The sequence below is a fragment of the Leuciscus leuciscus genome (genome assembly GCF_965113295.1).
Source record: "Leuciscus leuciscus genome assembly, chromosome: 11".
Taxonomy (NCBI): Eukaryota; Metazoa; Chordata; class Actinopteri; order Cypriniformes; family Leuciscidae; genus Leuciscus; species Leuciscus leuciscus.
The window spans coordinates 23,376,557-23,398,233 of NC_138735.1; the positions used below are offsets into that span (position 1 = coordinate 23,376,557).

General features: G+C 38.4%; 1 protein-coding gene across 7 annotated transcripts in view; it reads left to right on the forward strand.

The window, feature by feature from the left end:
* Window positions 1-1,183: 1,183 nt before the first annotated feature.
* The window catches only part of dip2ca (disco-interacting protein 2 homolog Ca), a 101,554-nt gene continuing 81,060 nt past the window's right edge, over window positions 1,184-21,677 (forward strand). For all 7 annotated transcript variants that reach the window (XM_082183832.1, XM_082183833.1, XM_082183837.1 and 4 more), the window contains exon 1: window positions 1,184-1,534. In XM_082183832.1, the coding sequence (XP_082039958.1) occupies window positions 1,456-1,534 (79 nt within the window). In that variant the 5' untranslated portion in view covers window positions 1,184-1,455. The remainder of the gene's footprint in view (window positions 1,535-21,677) is intronic.

Genomic DNA, 21,677 nt, shown 5'->3' on the forward strand with positions numbered 1-21,677 from the left:
TTTCTAAGATTCAGCAAATTCATGCAGGTTTGGAAAAAAGCATTTTTTTGCAGCATTTTTGGGTGAACTATCCTTGTAAGTAATTTTTCATTCTCAATATTTGCTCACAATTATGACCACAAGGTGGCATAGTATAAGCGTTAAGCTTTCCACCACACAAAGCACTCTCCTGGTCTTTTATTTCAGTATACAGTTACAATACCATCTGAAGTATTAATGCAACCAACAGAATTATCAGTCAGAAAGTATGAAAACAATAGTTGCAATGCTTCAATATCTATATTTGTGTGTGTGAGATGTTACACTGAAAATGTGCATGCATTTCTTTTTGCTTAATTTAACAACAGCACTCAAGCTGTTTTAACTCCAAGATTGTATTAAGCAAGAACATATAACCGATGTCAAATTTATTTGATTGGTGAGCTAAAAATAGTGCACATTTCTCAAATATTTGTTCTTCATTTCACATCATAACGTTTCTTAACTTTATTCCAAGATGTAGATTAAAAAAATCCCAGATTTTCAATGTGATAGTATATAGCCTACATACCGTTGAAAAGTCTGGGGTTTGTCATGTAAAAAATAAGTATTATGCTCAACAAGGCTGCATTTCTTGAATTAAAAAATACATTAAAAACAGCAATATTATGAAATATTATTATTATTACAAGCCTTTTTGTATTGAAATATATTTTAAAATGTAATTTATCCCTGTGATGCAAAGCTGAATTTTCAGCATCATTACTCCAGTCTTCAGAGTCACATGATCCATCATTCTAATATGCTGATTTGCAGCTCAAAGAAACATTTCTTATTATTATCAATGTTGAAAACTGTTGTACTGCTTAATATTTTTTGTTCAGTATTCTTTGATTAAAAGAAAGTTAAAAATAACAGCATTTATTTGAAATATAAATCTTTTGTAACATTATAAACGTCTTTACCGGCACTTTTAATATTTAACATTTTATTTCGTAATTTCGTGTCTGTTTGTTTGTTTATAATAATAATATAAATGTATATATTATATAAATGTAACCCGAACAGGTATTCTCGGTATGAAATAATTATTTATGGTAACATAAACAGAGGTGTTCTGTCGCCCCCTTGCGGCTGTTAAAATCACTCTCGCCTTGCGTCATGAGAGAGTGACAGAGAGAAAGAGAGGGAGAGACGCACACACACACACACACACACACCGCTCCGCGAGCTTCACCGCACTGACAGTCCACATCTTACACTGCTGACTCTAACGGCGGAGCCCTTCAGATATGGCGGGGCTTCGTTGAGAGGGACAGCAAATCTCAGAGCACTATCGTTCACAGAACAGTTTGTTTTTGGACACGCGTCTCCCCCAGCCCTCCTTATGCACCGCTGCGACGCGGAGAAACCCCAGCAGCGCTGAAAGAGTCGAAGAAATAGGACGAGAGTGATTTTTACCCCCTTAAACGGACAATGGCGGACCGCGATGCGCTGCCCCTTCCATTGGAAGTGCGGGCCAGGTTGGCTGAGCTGGAGCTGGAGTTATCCGAAGGTATGATTGACATTTTAAATGACTTATTTTGTTCGACAATATGGTTGTTGCGGAGGATACTTTAACGGCCCCCTCTCCTCCTCCTCCCACCCAAAAACCCACCGCTACCTCCACCACCATACCAACACAACCAACACCAGATGTTGGAGCCAATTATTATCCCCGCAGCAGCACTGAGGTTGCGTTCGTAAAGGCGTTCATTTGCTGTAATTCCCGCCGCATTTTCTTTGTTACAATGTATCTATTTGACCTTGAGGAAACCATTCAAAGACTTCAGAATTGATTTTTCCGTTAGGATTTTGAAAATGCGTTTCCCTTGAGACCAACGGTCAAAATAATACTGCCTTGGAATCTTCATAGCCGTTGATATTTTTGAATTTCTGTGGCTGTGTTGTTGTCCATGCCAGCATAACGTCTTCAGTACACCAGCATTTAGGTAAACAAGCAGTTCCTCACAAATGCATCGCCATATATGCCATCTTTACACTGCAAAAGCTGCATCTGAAGCTGCATTTATACCACATAGACAGTCTAATGCTGCGTAAATTAATTTACACGGGGTTATTATTGATATGAACGTTTTTAATATGAAATTATAAATATGGACACATGAAATTATTGATTTATAAAAATATGAATGAAACGTATGCTCTTGTCATGACAGCAACAAAGCTGTTTAAAAGTTTAAAGCTGTTCTGATGCTACATCATTTGCAAAGAACCAGAAATGGAAAAATATAGTTTCTTCATGATTTATAGAGCATTTTTATGTTTAGATACAGAATAGAATGTTTAGAACAGACTTTTAATTATTGCTTTATTTCATTTTTTTGTGCGTGCGTGACCAAGTTTTCTTTATTGCATTTCAAACATAAAAAACAGAATATATATAGGAAATAGTTTTATGTCTTTTGAAGGCATTTTCTAAATAATTAACGGACTACAACAAAAAAAAAACACATTTTTTTACAAGTGTGACATTGCTAATGTTCCTTCATATGCTATTCATGCATATTCATCATTAGTTACTAATATTTGTAGAGCAACAAAAAACTGGGTCTACTAATAATCATATTAGTTAGACAAAAAAGCGTAATGATATCAGTCATAGAAAATCAGTATCATCCAAACCAATTATTGGTGGTTCAGAGCTGGTATATTTGTGTATGGCTATTGTGCAGCACTGTGTTTATGCATAGAATTTGGAGTCGGACAGAAACACAGGCATGTAATATTTAAGTAATTTGTCATGTTGAGAATCTTGACGTCTGACATAAGCAAACTGAATTGAGTGAGCTGTTTTATTTCCAGTGCCTGGTCCTTGTGTGTGTGTGTTTCATGTGCAATTGTCTGCTGTGTGTAGATCTGAACCATTTAAGGCGATAAGTGCTTATGCATTTGTTAACCCTGTCTCAAAGTTCCAGGCCTGTATCTCCAAATGATCCTAAGCACACTGCGCCAACCTGTGTAGAGAAAAACAGCATCATTTTATATCAAACAAGTCACAGTCAGTGGGTTTAACGGGCCATCAGTAGATGCATCACATATATTTTTTGTGTTTAGTGTTGAGTTTGCCTTGCAGAAAACCGTATGGGTACTACTAAACCCACCGTTACATGTTATGATATAGACACTAATGATCTTAAATGCAGGGTATATTGAATAATGGAGGTGTCTGACCCACCTAATTAAGACATCTTGAACCCGCTTAAATGAAGTCATAACAAAAGATTTGGATCAGCTGAAGACTATCATGGCTAGGTTGAAAGACCAGCTTAACCAGCTGAAACTAGCTTAGAATAGCAGATAATCTTAGACTGGGTTAAATGGGAGGGATGTTTGCCTAAGGAGGTAACCATATAGTATCAGCTGCTTGAGCGCTTAATATAGGATGGTACTTTGGTAAAATTAAAGTGTCATTATTTGTTACTTTAATATAGATTTACATAACAAATATGTTAAAAAAGTTAGTGTTTTGTTTAAAATGTCTTAAGATGGTTAGCGCACGGGTTGCGCAAAAGTTATTGAATAATTCGCACACTGCTTAAAGGTGCTCTTAGCGATGTTGGGTGATGTCACTTCTTGTTGACGTTCAAAGTATTGTCAAACAAAACGGAGGCTAGCTCGACCCTCCCTACTCTTCATCCCGTCCCCTCCCCCTCCATTCCGTGCTTCCTGAAACAGTCATGAACCATTTAAAAAAAGCAAACTGGATTTACCCACCTGTCCAGCAAAAACAGAGCCACCTGAATGTTGGATTGGAAACCCTTCTGCCAGCGGAGTTCTCACCGTTATTGGCTGGAACACTGTTTGTCATGTTTCGTGGTCCAGGCTGGGCCTGTTTGTTTTTGTTGTCGTTTGTGGAGCCTGGGCTGTCTACAGAGACCGTGTTTTTTTTACAGTGTGTTCAGGCGACAGGCAGCTAGTGGATAGTGAGGAAATGTCTTTGCTGTATGTGACAAAAAATGTTTTGGCCTATAAAACACGTGACATTGCTTAGTGCAGCCATTCCCAAACTGTGGTCCGTGGACCACTAGTGGTCCATGAGGGTACTGCAGGTGGTCCGTGGAAAGGCTAAATAAAATAACATTTTTTTAACCTTCATTTTACCAGGAAATTCCTATAAAAAAAAAAAAGTTAAAAGAATATATAGGCCTATACTGATATAAAATTTAAAATAAATTGTCAAGTTATTGTGTGATTACCAAAATAGGCTAGTGGCGCTTGGCCGTGACGTTCAAGTTCAGTGCCGTTAGAACCACAACATGGATCGGTGGATAGCAACAGGTTCTCTGAAGAGAAAAGACGCAGAGGCAGAGGTTACCAATAATGAAGAGATTGACAGTGAGTCGGAGACATCTACGAGCCAGATTCCTCATAAAAAAACAAAGAAAAGGAGGGTGAAGAGAAAATACTACGAAAGCTACTTAGCATTAGGTTTCAGCTAACGTTACACCGGCCCCAAAGACCGTTTGCGTTTGTATATAAATAAATAAAATATGTGGCAGCCGTTGTGTGCAGTAAACTTTCTTTTAACAAGCCTGTTGTACTGATGTGATGACCAGTTATAGTTTTAGTGCTAGTTAGCCTATTTAGAGGTGCGGATTAATTCAGGTAGGACTGTGTGTAGACATATTTTATTATGTGTATTATGTGGTGGTCCGCGAAAGTTCTTGATTACAAATAGTGGTCCACACACACAAAAAGTTGTAAAGCCCCTGGCTTAGAGCACCTTTAAATACATCCCTAAGTAGATTGTCAACTAAGCATGTAGGCCCACATCTTTTATAAACCAATCCTGGCTTTCATTGATGGATGGGTGTGTGGTATGTATCGTCTACGATTATATCATTGTTTTAGCAATGTTGAAGCTGATATTGAGTATGTCACTTACTTTGCAAAAACAAACAAAGAAATGCCTTGAGAGTGCATGATTTGGCCTAGTAGAATGAAGTTATAGAATGTCCCTAAAGTTCAATATACAGGGGCCAATTTTTTTGTCTTATCATTTTGTATGATATAATCAAGCAATATCACACAAGCAAGAGTCCTGTTATTCCCCGAATATCAGTGCGAATATCTGCACAATTCGGCGATTGGAAATTAATCATAGTATATTTTTTTCCCATACTATGGAAGTCAATAGGCCCAAACTGTTTGGTTAATCATTAAAAGATTGTGATCTTGAATTCAAACACCCACATTATCAAATCTGCATTGGCGCTGTCGCTGATCCAGAGATCATTGTCATGTATAAATATGAAACAGATTCACAAACAGTCTTTTTTTTTTACCACACAGTATCGTTTCTTTGTTACAAATATTTATATTATCATAGAAGAACTGTGATAAAAGTGTATAGATCGAAAATAAACACTGATGCCTATGGAAGCGATTAAAATAGTGAATCAACGTTTGAAAGGCGCTTCAAATAACGATTGTATCGATTACATCAAGTGACTGTTACAAAAATGTTGCATTTTTTATTCAAGAGATTTGTTCAAAAAACGCTGATTCATTCAGTAATGAAACAATAAAATAATTATGAGTCATTGAATCTTTCATTCAAACCTCTTTTTAAATGATTAATTCGGATTAATTAAACATTTTAAATAGACTGCAGCAATTAACATTAGTCAGACTCAGAACCTCTTGCAAATGACATGTTATTTTGTTTAGTTGTCTGTTCTGAATTGTGGGAGAATCGTGATCTCAGTTTGAAACCAAAATGTATTGAATGTGTTGTTGCTGTTATTGTAGTTGTTAAAGGCTCTGGAATGGAAATGAGTGTTATTTAAATTTTTGAAATGGCAAACACCTCTTTTTGTGACCAAATGAAATTTCAGCAAAACTTCACTTAAAGATGATCACAGGCTGCACCATCTGCAAGTGGACACGAGTATTTTTAGCTGCCCTTCAAGCTTCGTTAGCCTTAATCAGCTCGTTTTGCATTTAAACGTTTTGCCTCACTTTATGACTGCGGTGGAGGGAGTATTCTGGCTCGATTCCCCGATTTTCTGCAGCCCTCTTTGATTCTTCTGAACCTCTGCTTGTGTTTGTGTTTGCCTTTGTAGAAATAAGATGCTCCCTTGCCATTCCAGCTTAGCTTGTGGTGTTGTTTAGCACTGCGCTCATGGAGAGGTGATTATCTCAGTGTGTTGGCACAGGATGAAAGGCCTGGAAATTACAGAACGTCTGCTCATCAGTTTGCGAAGAAAGATTTGCTTCTGTTTACTGACCTATGATGTCCTTAAGGCCAATATTGTGTTTCCTAAAGTTTGCATACAATGTAACTTATTGTGTGTTTCACTGCCTCCATTTATAAGTCAAACATGGTTTAGTTTTAAGTAACAAAGGTTTTATTTACTCTGCATCTTTTACTTACACATGAGGCTTGTTCACGATAGAATGGTTGATTTTGATTTACAAGGCTTGGAAATCATCCCCAGATTGCTGAAAGTTTCTCTCAGTGGTCTTCTGTCTATGCTGGCAGACTCTTAATGCATACTGATTCTTCTAACTCAGTATTAGTCTCGTTCATGCCAAATAAAGGTTGAATGGATCTCATTTTACCCTTAGGGTAACTCTGTTAGTAAGTGAAAAGGTTAAGTTGTTAAACAGGGGTCATGCTGGCTGTGGAAGAAAAGAACCCCTGTTTGACCCCGATTTGAGGCCTTGTCTGTTGAGAATGTAAGAACAAAGGACCAAAAATGTATGTAAAGATGTTTTATTGATGTGTTGAAATCATTTTGCACATTTGACATATTCACAGATTTATGAACTCTTAGTTATGGTCACAGTAATGGTTTTCTGTTTTGTTTCCTTTAGTTCCTGTTTTTCTGCTCTTTTTAGTTTCGATTTCCTTGGTTACTGTTTATGTCCTCGTTTGTTTCTGTGGTTACTTATGATTTGCAGCTGTCTTTCATTATGTTTGTCTTTTATTTATTCTCCCTGCTATGTTCAGTCCCATGTCGTTTTTTGTTAATGATTTACATAGTTGGCATTTCTCTCATGTTGTTCCTGTGATCCCCTGAGTAATTTGCATTGTGAATAAAGACTTGTCTATTTGTATCTTCTTTGTCTTGTGTCTATAAATAAGTAAATAGGCTATAGCCTTCTTAATGAGCATGAGACTTCTGTAACCTAAAAAAAATCATACTGACCCCCAAACTTAAGTCTTAAGGCGGCCGCACACCGGACGCGCAGCTCAGCGCCGCGCCGCGCCACGTCTAGGACAACTGTCACCTGAAAATCTGATAACATCAGCAATTTTCTGATTTCTGTAAATAAATATAAAACTAAATGTATATTTCAGCACATGGTGAAGTCCGTATATACATTAACTACGATTTGAGACACACACATGTAAATTTAATATAAAACTATGTAAATGGCGCTCTGTGGCGCGGCAGGATTTTGAACACGGTCCTGAGCCGCCGCGGACAGACGCCGAAAGGCGCCGCCAGTGTGTGTACTCTCATAGAGAATAGTGTGTTCGAATTTTAAAGACGTGGCACTGCGCGGCGCGCCGCCGAGCTGCGCGTCCGGTGTGCGACCCCCTTTAGGCATGTTGTATTTTCACCCCAAAAAATGGTTAAGCCATTTATTTTGCTGCAGTGTGTCAGTAGGTAACAGCAGTTTACATTTCCAAACATTCCTTTTGCCATTAATTGTAATAAACTAGTGATATTTTTGTATGCATAAGGAGTCTGACATCATGATCTGACATGATCCACACAGAGATCTGATCTCACCATCACCGAGTCTGTCTGTGATTACATGAAGAAAAAGAGACAGACTAAATCCAAAACTGCGGCAACGAAAAAACCTTCCTGCAAAGCTACAGCACTGTGAAAAGTTTAAGACACTTGTGTAAAAATGCTGTAAAGTGAGGATGCTTTCAGAAATAATCTCATAACATAAATCAAAACAATATTTGGAGTGACCACCCTTTGCGTTTAAAACAGCTTTTGTCCTATAGCTTGCACATAGTTTTTCAGGTACGTTTCTTCAAGCATTTTGGAGACGTTGCCGCAGTTCTGCTGGATTTATTATGTCTCAATTTTTTCTGTTTCTTCATGTAATCCCAGATGGTGGTGAGATCAGATCTCCGTGTGGATTATACCGGCTGTTGTCAGACTCTTTGTGCAAACAAAAGTCTCACTGGATTATTACAATTAATGGCAAAAGGAAAGTTTGGAAATGTAAACAGATATTTCCTACTGACACGACAGCAAAAGATATAAATAACTGGCTTAAAACCTTTTTTTTATTTTTTTTTTATACTAACGTGAAATACTAAGACTTTTGCACAGTAGTGTGTATATTTAATTTTTCTGAATCTCTTAGATTTGTGGTGCTTAGGAAGATGCTGTATATTTAGTATAAAGTATTTAGTGTTGCTATATGGCCAGTAAAGAAGAAGAAGATCGAGGGAGTGATGGAATGTTGTGAGGTATGTTAGGGGCTCTGATGAGAGCTGACAGGGGCTGTGCAGTGGGGTCGCGGCGCTGCGTGTGGTGCAAGATAGCGGTGCTGAGGTTGTGTCACTGCCAGTCACCTGTGCATGGACATGGGGAGATCATGACATTTGCTAAATGCCATAAATTATTCGTAAGCTGTGCCAGACAGACGGCCTTTCACTGCTTTGCCAGCAATTTTAATGTTATATTTGACGGTTGTTAGCTATTGGTTGATTTTGTAAAGATGTAGTAGGAAATGTATGGTTTGTTTACCTATAAGTTATTAACAGATGCTGTAGCATCTGGTATGACTGACATCATTTCCTCTCTCCGTCTCTTTAATCTCTGTGGGAGCAAATACCACGAGTCCCGGTTTCCCCCCTCTCCCAGATTTCCATAGAAAAATGAATATTAAACAGCACTTCCCTGTTCACGGCATCACACCAGCAGGTTTTTTTCTCTCTTCCCTGTACGTCTCACTTCCTCATGATCCAAATGTAGGTTAATGAACTGAAACATGCTGTTTTTGCCTTTTTATCTTGCTGTATACTGAGGTGTTCTAGGATGGATGAATCTCAGGAAGCTTCAAGAACATGTCCAGATGACATTTCACTCAGAATCATTAAGAATTTATATTTTGCATAATGAAAATGAGCCCGATTTTAGGACCTTTTTTGATTTGTGAGACATTTTCATGATAATTAGGCACATTCCCTCATCTCATTCCCCAATTCTCATTACCATTAAGAAATCTTATCATATTAACATTTAGTTGTAATTTAAAAATAAATAAATAAATAAATAAATAAATAAATATATATGAGAACCACCTTTTACAATTTACAATATAGTTTTGTAGGCAAAAATGTGCTTAAGTACCTTCAAAATTAGGGTTTTGATTTTGGGGTGCACTATAAACTAGACTTGGTTTCATGAGATACACTAAGAAAGCGAACTCGCACTTGCGTTTTCATGAAGCGTGATAAAGGAGATCTATTACCACAAATCTTCTTTGACTGCAGTTAGCCTTGTGGGATTATGTCATCCTACTGACCTCCAAACTGTTTATCCGCCACTTTCATCCAATCACTGTTGTCTGTTGACCCTGTGACCCCCCACTCAAAACAGATGTTAAGATCTAATAGAGAGGATTGGTCTGACAAAGTTGTTTTTTTCTTTGCCTAAACAAACATATTGTATTTCACAAGCACGTACAAATTACGATCGCACGAGAGACTTCAAAATCCTGTTAGCATATGTTTCATGTGCTGTAACCTTTCTTAATGAGATGATACTGAGACTAAAGTTACACAAGTTCTGTACATGCCTGTTCACATCCAGTTTTTCCACATGTTATGCATGGATTATCATTTTTTTCCCGTTGTTGTGACTGTTTGAAAAATGTCATAGAATGCCTACGAGATAATCTTGTAGAAATCAGTCCGACGTAGCATAACTGGAGCCATCGAAGAGGAGGGAGACGCAAGAACAAGCTCTAACCATTACATTTCATACTAATCCAAGCTAGATTTTATTCATAAACCCACAGCCACTTAATAAATGTTCAAACTTGCACCATTTATTAGTGTAGAAGCCACTTATAGCTTTATGAAAGGCAGTAAACAATTTCACACCTTGCTGACTTGCTCCACAGCTTCAGTGAAGCTAAATCTCTTCCCGCTCTTGGAAGGCATTTCTTATACAGGGAATTGAGTGCATATTTTTTGCCATATGACCGTGTTATCAGGCTGTAACTTAATGCTGTATTTGTAACCAAACCCTCATTCGAGAACACAGCTGCCTCAGAAGAGCGCCTGCTCGGCCCGCTGACCACTCTGCAACCACATCCGGCTCACATTGACCTTTAACCCTGTCACTAAGCGAAAGGTGTAAGCTTATTTCCTTCAAACCTCCTGTCTGCTCTGATTACAGAAAAATGTGCCAAGTAAATAGACAGAAAGATACCTGGTGTTTCATAATGCCGTAAATAATGCGCTCCTGAAATAACATAATTTGCTTCCTTATAGCAGCTAAAAGCATGTCCCGGTTTTGAGGATGTAACTCGGACATTGTTTATTTTTGAGCTAGATGAAGAAAACACTGCTGGCTGGCTGGCTTGGAGAGTCTTTGTCAGGATTTTCAAATGCCTCCTACAAATAGCTCCAGCACTAAACTTTTTTTTCTTGTGTTTTAGGGTAACTACTCGGACTAAGGGCTCTAACTCAGCCGTTAAGCATTGATACACTCGTAAATGGAGGTGAAAGTGGCGTTGAATGAGTTTAATAAGTGAAATATTTTACCACATTAGATTGCACATGTGTTCAGTTTGGTGTTAAAACGTAACAGATGTCTGTGTTGCCCTTAGTGAACCTTGATAACTATACATAGAGAAGAGGCTCGATTTGTTTCAGATGGAAATCTTGAACCCTTCTGAAGAAATCTGCAACATTCAGGTCTTAAAGCTGAAGTGTGTAATTGTTTCATTATGCGTACTTGCTCCTATCCCAGCTTCATATACAGAGATGGCTGTAAGCATGACATTCGTAGGTTGATTCTGTTAAAAAGCATAAACATGATGTCACTATTAAAACAGTGCTCTGTATGTTTGAATGTCCCGACTACAGCAACATTGACTCAACCAATGGTGTGAGTTCGGGGCCAGACTATCTGTTTATCTGACCAATGAGTGTTCCGGAAAAAGGTTTGTTTGGCAACACTAGTGCTTCAGAATTGACGCCTTCTGCAGAACACAAAAGAAGTTATTTTAAGACGATGCAATATTTAATTGTATGGATGGATGGAAAAAATGAAATCTTACTGAACCCTGTAGTGTGAAGCAAGCATCACTTTTGCTATTTCTCAAGCTCATATTGCTTGTTGAAATGTGCGTTTTTCAGGGGTTTTGCAGGAATGTTTTCATAGTTCCTAGGCTATAATTATTGGCGGAAGTACCCACTTTTTGGCGTGTTCGCACCGCAAGAACTGGAAAATGGTTTTAGTTATAGGAACGCCATTTTGGGGGACTAAATTAGCTCCTACTTCAGAGTAGGGTCTAACCCAGCACAATAGGAACTACCAGTGATGTAAGTGTACATTGATTGGATGAACTCATGCCATACGAAACAACAGCACCCGCCATTCTTAAAAAGCTGTTTACAAACACGTAGTTTACATATTCTTATTCCACGAACATGCAAAACAGCGATAGATGATGGACCGATGCCAAAGTACAGGCACTGCTCAAGCTTTACGCTATGGAGTTGTTGACGATGTGAATGCCGTGCCTAAATGACGTCGCTGTCGGTCGGCTTGCTTCACTTCAGAGTTCCTATTGGCGGTGGAAAATGGCCCTAGGGGAAATATTTGCTCTCAGGGGACGTTCCTGGTGGCCAGTTCCTGTAACTGAGTTTCTATAACTACCTGGTGCAAAAGCCCATTAATTTATGATTTGTTGGGAGATGATAAAATTGGTTTTATCTTTTATCTTCTTGCATTGAAGGAAGGACCCGAGCCACCAGCCAACAGCCACCAACCAACAACCACCTAACAAACCTTACTAGCAACTAGCAACCGCATAGCTAAACTCTGGCAACCTCCTGCCCGGCGTCATGGCAGGAAGTTTTGCATGGGCAAGCACCACTCACATTTTCTGTCCTGACATATTAATTAGCTGACATGCTTTGAGAATGTCATAGTCATGTGATCCTGCAACAGACAGACAGGCAGCGTGGCTGACAGACAGACAGCGGTTGCACAGCTGGACAGCAGCAGCCGTGGCAGTTTTACTGTCCATCTCCTGTGTGTGTCTCTGAAGCTGCTATAGGAATGCAGTCATGTGGTCTCAATCAAGTCCTCTGTTTACATCACAGTGCTGCTCAGGAACAATGTGCTTGTGTTTCCAAGCCTTTAGAGACCCGTTCCTTTTCTCTTATCTGTCCGAAACACTTTGATCGGTATCATCTCTAGTTTTAAACATTTCGCTCACAGAGAGTGAATGTGAGGCTAAAACAATATGGAAATAGATGAGATAAAGTGAGGAACAAACGGAAATATATATGCAGATAAATATTTTTGGTCATTATAGTCAAGTCAAGTCATCTTCATTTATATAGCGCTTTTAACAATGTAGATTGTTCCAAAGCGGCTTTACAGAGATACAAGGATAGTTTAAAGTAACAGAGATTGTTTTGGCTTTATAGCAGTTCTTGAATAAAGTTATTTTTCAGCTAAAGTTAATTTGATTGATTCACTTCAATCTTCAATTGACTTTGTCGCAATGATCATTATTAACTAAGGGGCCGCTAACACAACACCGTTTTAACAGGAAACTCTACACAGACTTTAAACGCGAAACCTGTGAGAACGCTGATGGCGTGCACATGCGTATTACGCGTTTGAATATATGTGCGCAGGTTTGTAATTCCCTACAAACCAAGCCTTAAAAAACTACTTGTCTGGCCTTAACATTTTGATACAGAATTTGATCACTTCGGGGTAGATACGCGAACCTAATTTTCCCGACAACGCTTTATCTGTAGAGTGGTAAAGGGATCCTCCATAAGGAGAAACTAGTTGGCACTTAAGCACCTCGCTATGACATCGGGTCCAGGCGCAGATCCTTCATCAGATCTGGATACAGCCTGGATCCGGCAGGCTGCGGGAAAACCTCGGGATAAACAAAAACACTAAAATTAGCGTAGATGCCATTCTTCTTATGATGTAACGAGTACATCAGGATTTATGGGAAGGATTTATAGGGGCTTTCGCATCGAAGGAACCTTTTCATAGTTCCTAGAACTATTGGTGGAAGTACCCGGATTTTGGCGTGTTCGCACCGCAGGAACTAGGAACGATTTTAGTTCTAGGAAAGCCTTTTGGAGGAACTAATTTAGCTCCTACTTCAGAGTAGGGTCTAAACCAGCACTATAGGAACTAAAGGTGACGTAAGTGTACGCTGATTGGCCGAACGCACGCGAAACACCATCACCCGCCATTTAAAAAAAAAGCTGTGTAAACACAGAGATTATGGCCTATATATTTACTCCACAAACTAACTCTATACGAACATGGAAAACAGTGATAGATGGGCCTCTTAACCTTTACGCTTAGGAGAACGCAACTTTGAGGGGACCAAGCCAAACATGATTATGTATTTCTGCTCAGCTAGCAACACTGGACATCAACCACACGGCATACTCGAATAACTTTTCATATACTATCAGTGTCTACTTTCTGTGTATAACAGTTCTATCTAATAACATATTAGACAGGACTGTTAGACAGATCATAAACTAATGAACACGGAGAATGTGTGGCTGAGGCGTTTGCAGCGACATCATTCAAAATAAAGGTCCGCCGCGCTGTCAAAATAAAAGTCACAACAACAAGCGCAGCTTACGTCACTTCAGAGTTCCTACTGGCGGTGCGAATGCAACCAGGAACATTTTCCTAAGGGAATCATTAGTTCTCGGGGAACCTCCCTGGTGGCTAGTTCCTAGAACTACCCGGCGCGAAAGCCCCTTATGACACTTATGATTTAAGACACAATAGTGTTATTATAGTATCACTGAGATGCAATTATTCTTTTATTAATACTTTTAATTAGTTTTTATTGTTGTTTTTGTAATTTTTATTAGTTAAAAAAAATATTTATATTGATATGTAACTAAATGGAAGTTATGTAAGTTTCAGTTTTTTGTTGTTGTTGTTTTAGTACATCATATTAAACTAAACGAAATAAAAAATGTCATCTTGGCAACTAGCTGAAATAAAATAAGTTTGTTTTTATTTTACTTCAGTTAACTTTTTTTCTTTGTTAAATAACAATTTCTTTATGGTTTTAGTTTACTCTAATAACCCTTGTCAAGTAAAGAAAAAAAAAGTGAAATGTTTCAAAACCGTAAATGTAGTTTTGCGTATCCAGTATCAACATCCACTTTTTACCCTCCTCAGCTCTTTCTCACATAATGAACATAATAATTGTTCATATGTGATGCGATCTGGGAAAACCCACCACATGGTGAAATTTTACCTATTACAGGTTTTGATATCATATTGAAGCTGGTATCCCTTTCCAAATCTGTTTTTATTTGTATCATAGCTTGTTGGTAGCAAAAGTTATGTTTATCTGAAGTCGGCCGATCGCTATGATTTTCTGGAACGGAATTTTGAGAAAAACAGGTTTAATAACTGTCACCGTCGGGACGCTTGGCACTCTTTTTTTTAAACCGGATTGGCGCGAAATGCGCACTAATACACATTCACTGTACATGTTATGTGGTTTATTTTATAGGCTAGGTAAACTATCTTTGTAGTGTTAAGAGACGGACAGGTGTATGGGATATACGGCGATTGTTTTGTTTTTTCACCTCTGCCGTGCGTTAGAGAAAATGGTCGCATAGATTGCATTAGAGAAAGAGAGTATTTTAAGCTTGACACTATCGCTGTTTTTCTGCACTAAACAAGGGAATTTTGCTAAGATATTTTCAGAGATAAGAGAAAAGATGTTATAGAATAATAATTTTATGAAAAAAAATTTTTTGACAAAAAACTGACATTCAAACTATTTTGGAATTTACTGAAAACGGCCCAGCGCGACATCCGACGGGTTTTCCCAGATCGCATCACATATGCAGACAAATAAACATCAATTGCGACAACAAAGCTGGGATTTCACTTACAAATCAGTTTTTTTTTAATTGATTAAAGCCAGTAGGCCATTTGTTTAAATGCTGGACAAATGGGGCGCATGTTTGATCTGTGTGGAATGGAGAATGTGCATAGATGTTAATCCAACTGTAATTTGAAATGCCTGTCCGACCAATCAGAATAAAAGGCATTTCTGTTATTTAGACCATTTAAAACGGCACTATTCAGTGTAGTCGGTATTTGCGTGTGTTCACTCGCCCTTCCCAACCGCTACCCGCAGCTCGTGAATCCAGCCAGGGGCAAGCTGCCAAATATGTGACTTTGTACAAGTTTATATATCAATGACAAATTCTGGAATATCAGCAGTTGGATTTAAAAGACACTCTGCTTAGGATCTCTCCCCACCGGACAAAAAAAAATAAAAAAAATAAAAGAGGCGAAATGTTGGCTAACACTCACTGTTTTCAATTTCACATTCCCAGCTTGGGAAAGAATGTTCTTTTGTGTTTTTGGAGACTGCAGCATGGGTTGTTAAAGTTTTAGCTGCCACAGATTTTTACATTTTGTTCTGGGGCACATTTCTCGAAGTAAGTTGGACAATTCAGAAAAATGAGCCGTTGAAAGTAAAACAGAAAGAAACGAAACGAGAGAGATGCCACGACAGCTAAAGGAGAGTAAAACAAGGGAAATAGTGAGCTATGTTGTTGACTTCTACCTAAATCTTACTAAATTCTTTCAAATCTCTTTCAGAGAAATCATAATTTGTGTCTTAATCAGATGTGATCACTACAAGTGACGAGTAAAGTCGCCAATCGCTTGACTCCGCCCATCGTGAAATCCTGTTGGTCTCCTCACTTTTGACTCATTTTTGAGTTCCAATAGTTTGACATGTTGCTAAGCTAATAACACAGTATTCTCATAACCCTTGAATATATTTTTTGATTAATAATAATAATGAACAATAAGAATGCTTTTATAAAAAAAAAATTTGCTTATATATTCCTTTTATAATTATATTTATAGTCCATTTAATGCACAGTACTCTCATAAGCATTAACATTTAACTATTTTATTTAATACTAGTATTATTAAACATTTTTATTAAATAGTATATATTATTTGTTATAATTTATAGTGTTAATTAATTATTATTTTTAAATTGTTAAGCTTATAAATGCATATATAGGTATATTTATAGGGCTGTCACTTTTGTGAAAAAATCCTGTTTGATTTTTTGAGACATAAGTGTTCATTGAATCGATTGTAAAATCGATTTACCATGTCTAAAGACGTTTCCATTTTAAACGCCAAATATAGGCAAATCCATGGACAACTAACAGGCATTAGGACGAACGTAAAGAGGGCGTGCCGCGCTTGAGACGCGCACAAGTCAGCAATATTTCTGATGATTTATTGGCGTGAAATTTCGTGTAAAATAACAAACAGGAGTGCAACATTCTCGAAAAACAATAAGCAGAGTGGACTGCCATAACATCAATGAAAAACATTACTGCAGGCTTCAACATGGCTGTGTTTACAAATTTCACCTACGTAGGCGATTGTAGACCGTAGCCCGAATCTGTATCTCTATGCATGAGACTGTCTGAATACCGGCAGAATTCACATTTTTGTAGTAAAAAGAGACACATTATCCAGAAGGATAATTTGCTGTTATGTGTGTTTGTCAGAGCCTGCAGTTGCTGTGTGTTGCGCGTTCGCTGCGGGAGTATCATGACGAGCTGGACGCGCTCCGAGAGAAGGCCGTTAAAATCGATTCCCTATTTTCGTTTTCGAAACTTGTGTTGGTTGGTCCGATCGATTGTGCAATCGATTTTCGAACGTAAAGTGACAGCCCTATATATTTATCTTTAACTTTTCTCTTGATTCATCCACTATGTATACAATAATGCCTTGGAATTTGCCTCAGGTGTGGTAGTGAGTTTGCTGCCTACCTTCGCATATGCCATCTAGGTAGGCAGCCTACTAGAATGTAGTACAGAACTATGGTAGGGTAGATATTTTGTATCCTCTCCAATGTTTTCCAACAGATGCTGACAGATCACTTGGCTTGTTATCCATACCATCAACTCGACGAGCCCCTCGCCGAAGGACTTGGGAACGATCTCATTTTACCAAGGCAAACACAATATCATGGGCTGTTAGTGCTTCTGGAATGGAGAACGATAGAAAGAAAGAAAGATTGAGGCTCATGAGCCATAGCGGACCGCCTGCCGCTCTGCACCCTGACTCTTTCAATGCAGAACTCTTCTTTAATTATTCAGCTCCACCAGCCCAGAGGCCCTGCCTCTATGAAACCGTGGACACATTAAGGCCTGTGGATGACAATGCGCTCTATTCATAGGCCGTCTCTGAGCAGGCCTTTTTTAGAGCTCAGGAGCATGTGAAGGCTGTGGTATGAGAATGCGCTGGGCTTTGTCTCATGGGAGTGTGGGGATGTGTAGAGCTGCTCTCTTTCTGGCTGTGCGTTTTTGCCATCAGCCAGGCTTGCTACGAGTCATGAGGTTTTTTATGCTTATTCGAGCTACATCTGTGAGTCACTGTGACCTAAATTCAGGTTTAAAAACACCTTTGAGCTAGTATGTATCTACAGTGTGTTTTTAGGATGTCACTGTTGTGCCGTGCACCAGGTTGAAACCTCTTTCCGTCATTGTCGATACGTCAAGTGGTTGAGGCAGATTTTCATGTGTTGTTTATCTCCTCTGAGGTCTGCCATGTGATGAATATTACATGATTTTGTGTGACTAGAAGTTTTTTTAAGAAATGCCGCCTGGACACACCTGTCTAGACCATCTTGCTGTGTTCTCAAAAGTTAATCTCGGCTATCGTTGCAGTTTTAACCTTGCTGGCGTCATCCCGAGCACACGCCTTCTGTAGGCAATTAAGGTGTTCATTTCAATGTGGCGTAAAATGCAGGTTCTTTCATCTGTGCTGTAATGCACTCCAGGCACTTTGAGAGCGAAACGTGCCCAGAGATAAGACTCCAATGTTGATATCAGTCTCACCGGTATCATAGACCCCCTTACTGATGGATCTGATTCTTGCGTTATCACAAGGAAAGAATTTCAGAAGAAATCACATACTTTTCCCCTGTTTTTCTGCACAGTGTTAGGCATGCTCACGGGCTTAAAGGTATAGTTTACCTAAAATTGAAAATACATTTTTCATCTTAATTTGAAGAAAAACCTGCATGACTTTTTCTATTGTAAAGCACAAACACGTTTAACAAAATGCCTGGCCGAACTTTTCCATACAATGCAAGCATACAGTCATCAGGCACTGTTAAATTCCGAAAAGCACCAGTAGATTGTATGAATTGTATTCCAAGCCTTCTAAAAAAATTTGTGAACTGACCAAAAATGTATCAATTTAAGAATTGGCTGACTTTCATTTCATGAGTGGAATTTGAATTATATTGGCTTTGCAATTTGAATCCGAATTACAATAAAATGAAAAGGAGATCAGGGTGAGGAGATCGGAATTCACTAAATTGCAATTGTCTGTCTGTCTGTCTGTCTGTTGCATATTTACACATACATATTTACACTTCAAAGATATTTAAACGTGGCCTGCCAATCAGTAATGTCATTGGCGTCAAGCCTGGTGCAACATGTCGTCATGTGCAAAGATTTGAGAAATGTAGTGGACTTTCCCTTTAAAATGCTGAATTGCTTCCACTTCACCTAACACCACCTTTAAAAGGTCATCTGTGATGTTTTGTCTCCTGTAATATGCTTTGCTCACTTTTTAACCTATTCTTGATTCTCACACACTCTAATGGAAGCTAAATGTGATGGAACGCCAATGAGGTGTTGAAGAATTTTGTTCAATCTGCTTTTTTTTGGGTCCCAAGAGCAGTGCATCTGAATATCATTGATTAGATGGTATTTTGGCAAGGCACGGTCGACAGACGCTGGCATTTTACACCTGGCACCGTGACGCGCAAGCAACCTGTTTTCACAGGGGCGAGTCCACGAATCCCAACCTCTCTGCCGGTGCCTCAGAGGCTCCAGTCCGCTCTCTCTTCAGTTACCTTGATTTCCAGGAATCCAGCTGCTCAACTCTGTCCACAACTGCACTTTGAAACTGTTCACCACGTCCATGTGACAGGAAGCATACCAGAACCGATCTCAGTTTGAGGGACTCTCGAAACAAGAGTCATTTCCACATGGGCCTCTCGAAATAAATCGATACCAGGCTTTAAACAAAAAGCCGAGTTTCTTTTCCGAAAGAACTTGGGGGATACAAGTGTGGTCTTTTTTTGTTGAAGTAATCCCCTTTTTCAAACCAACAGAGAATCCGGAATCTCAAAAGAGAGACTAAGCTTCTTTAATCCTTTGTCATGGCCAATAGCCACTGCTCTTCTGCAGGACTCATATAAAAGCCTAAGAAATATGAATGTAATGGAGAGAAGCTATGAATTGTGGGAGGTGGGTGGGGGTGAAGGCATGCACAGTTCTCTGAAGTTCTGTCAAATGCATCCACACAGTAAGTCTGTTCTGTGAAATAAGGAATGCATTGCTTATTATAATGGCTTGAACTTGGGTTGGGTTGACATTTTATTCTGTGGTTAGTCAGTCAAGCCCCCATTGGATTCCCTCACCTCAAAACAGTGGCCAAATGTGAGTCTTGCTGTAGGACAGCTTTGTAACATTGGGACCTCTGTTTCCTTGGGCTGAATACATCATGTCTACTACACCTACTTGACCCTTGCAAAGAAGTAGTAAGACATTGCCATGGCTTTGTTGTCATGGTAAAACCATATTTATTGGGTCCTTTTGGTACTTTGAAATAAATTGTATTTATTTATAATTTTTAGATTATATATCACTGACTATATAAATCATTATTTTGTTATATAATTACCATTTTTGTTTTTGCTTAGAAATTGAGGGTATGATATTTAACATACACACTAGGGGTGAAACGGTTGTTGGTAAAAAATCTAACCCTACTGTTCTCCACCCACGGTTCGGCACGCACTTTCACTGCGGTTCAGTCTGAAGACGCATCTATAAAATGGTTTGTTGAAAATAATAACTCTTAAAACCTTCACAAGTTCAGTGTCACATGATCCTTCAGAAATCATTCTAATATGCTAATTTGGTGCTCAAGAAACATTTTTTATCATCAATGTTGAAAAAGATTGCTTCCTGATATTTTTGTGGAAAATTTTTTCAGGATTTTAAATAAATAGGTTAAAAAGAACAGTATTTATTTGAAATGGAAATCTTTTGTAACAATGAGAAGTCTTTACTGTCAATTTTGATCAATTTAATGTAATAATTTCCTTAAAAATATCGTACGGGACCCAAACTTTAGAACGGTAATGTATTCACATGGCTGTAATATATGTGTAAATGTATGTTTTTTTCCTCTTTTTTTCTTTTCTTTTTTTTTTCTTCTTCTTGATGTTCGTTCTTAATAGCTGCATAATAGACTTCTCATGATTTCACTTGAAAGTGACCATGGTCACTACACACGTTTACCACACGAACACACACAGCCTTTCTCATGAACATGAGCCTGTTGCTCTTGTGTAATGTGTGTTAAAAGGCCTTTTCTCTGGTGCACACAAAGCAGGAAGGTGGGATAATGTTTCTACCCTCCTCTGCTCCTCGCTTTCTCTTTCGCTGTCCGTCTCTCTCAGTCTGTTTTTCTCTCTCGACTCGGCGCGGTCAGGCGTGGCACCTTGTTCTCTGGGTGTTATATTACTTCTCTGCAGGCCCACTCTGTATGTATGTATGAGTGTGCTTGAGTGATTGTATGTCCACTGTGAAGAACGCGTTTTGAATTCAGCTCAAACACCAGCCTCTCCCAGTTGCCCAAATGCTCAGGGATTAAACAGTCCTTGTGAGGGACATTTTGCAGATTTTTTTCTGCGTGTCATTCTTTCTCTGCAGCAGTGATATGACCAGAGCTTTTGGAGTGATGAATCTAATGTCCTGTGTGTGTTAATGGTAAACTTGTTCTGCTTTCTGTACTGGATTGTGAGTTTGCAGAATCCAGTCAGTGCATTCTTTTAGTTTTGCTTAGTTCCTTAGCCAGAGAATGAGCTATGATGACCAGCCAAACAGATGACTGTTGAGATGAAACCTCTTTATATATATATATATATATATATATATATATATATATATATATATATATATATATAATTTTTTTTATTTTTTTATTTTTTTTTATTCCATAACGTGACTATTCTTTTTTTTGTTTAGTTTAGTAAATAAAACAACAACCTATGGTTTGTTTTATGATGCCTACATTTTACCATAACATAAAACATTTTCCAGGGAAACTAAATATTCAGCAAGAAAAGGGGCAGCACTTAATTTTTATTTGTACATCATGACTTAAAGGGATAGTTTACCCAAAAATGAAAATTAGCCCATGATTTACTCACCCTGAAGCCATCCTAGGTGGCCTTCTTCTTTCAGACTAATACAATCTGAGTTATATATTAAAAAAATGTCCTGGCTCTTCCATGCTTGCCAAAAGAGTAACAACCGCGTTTGT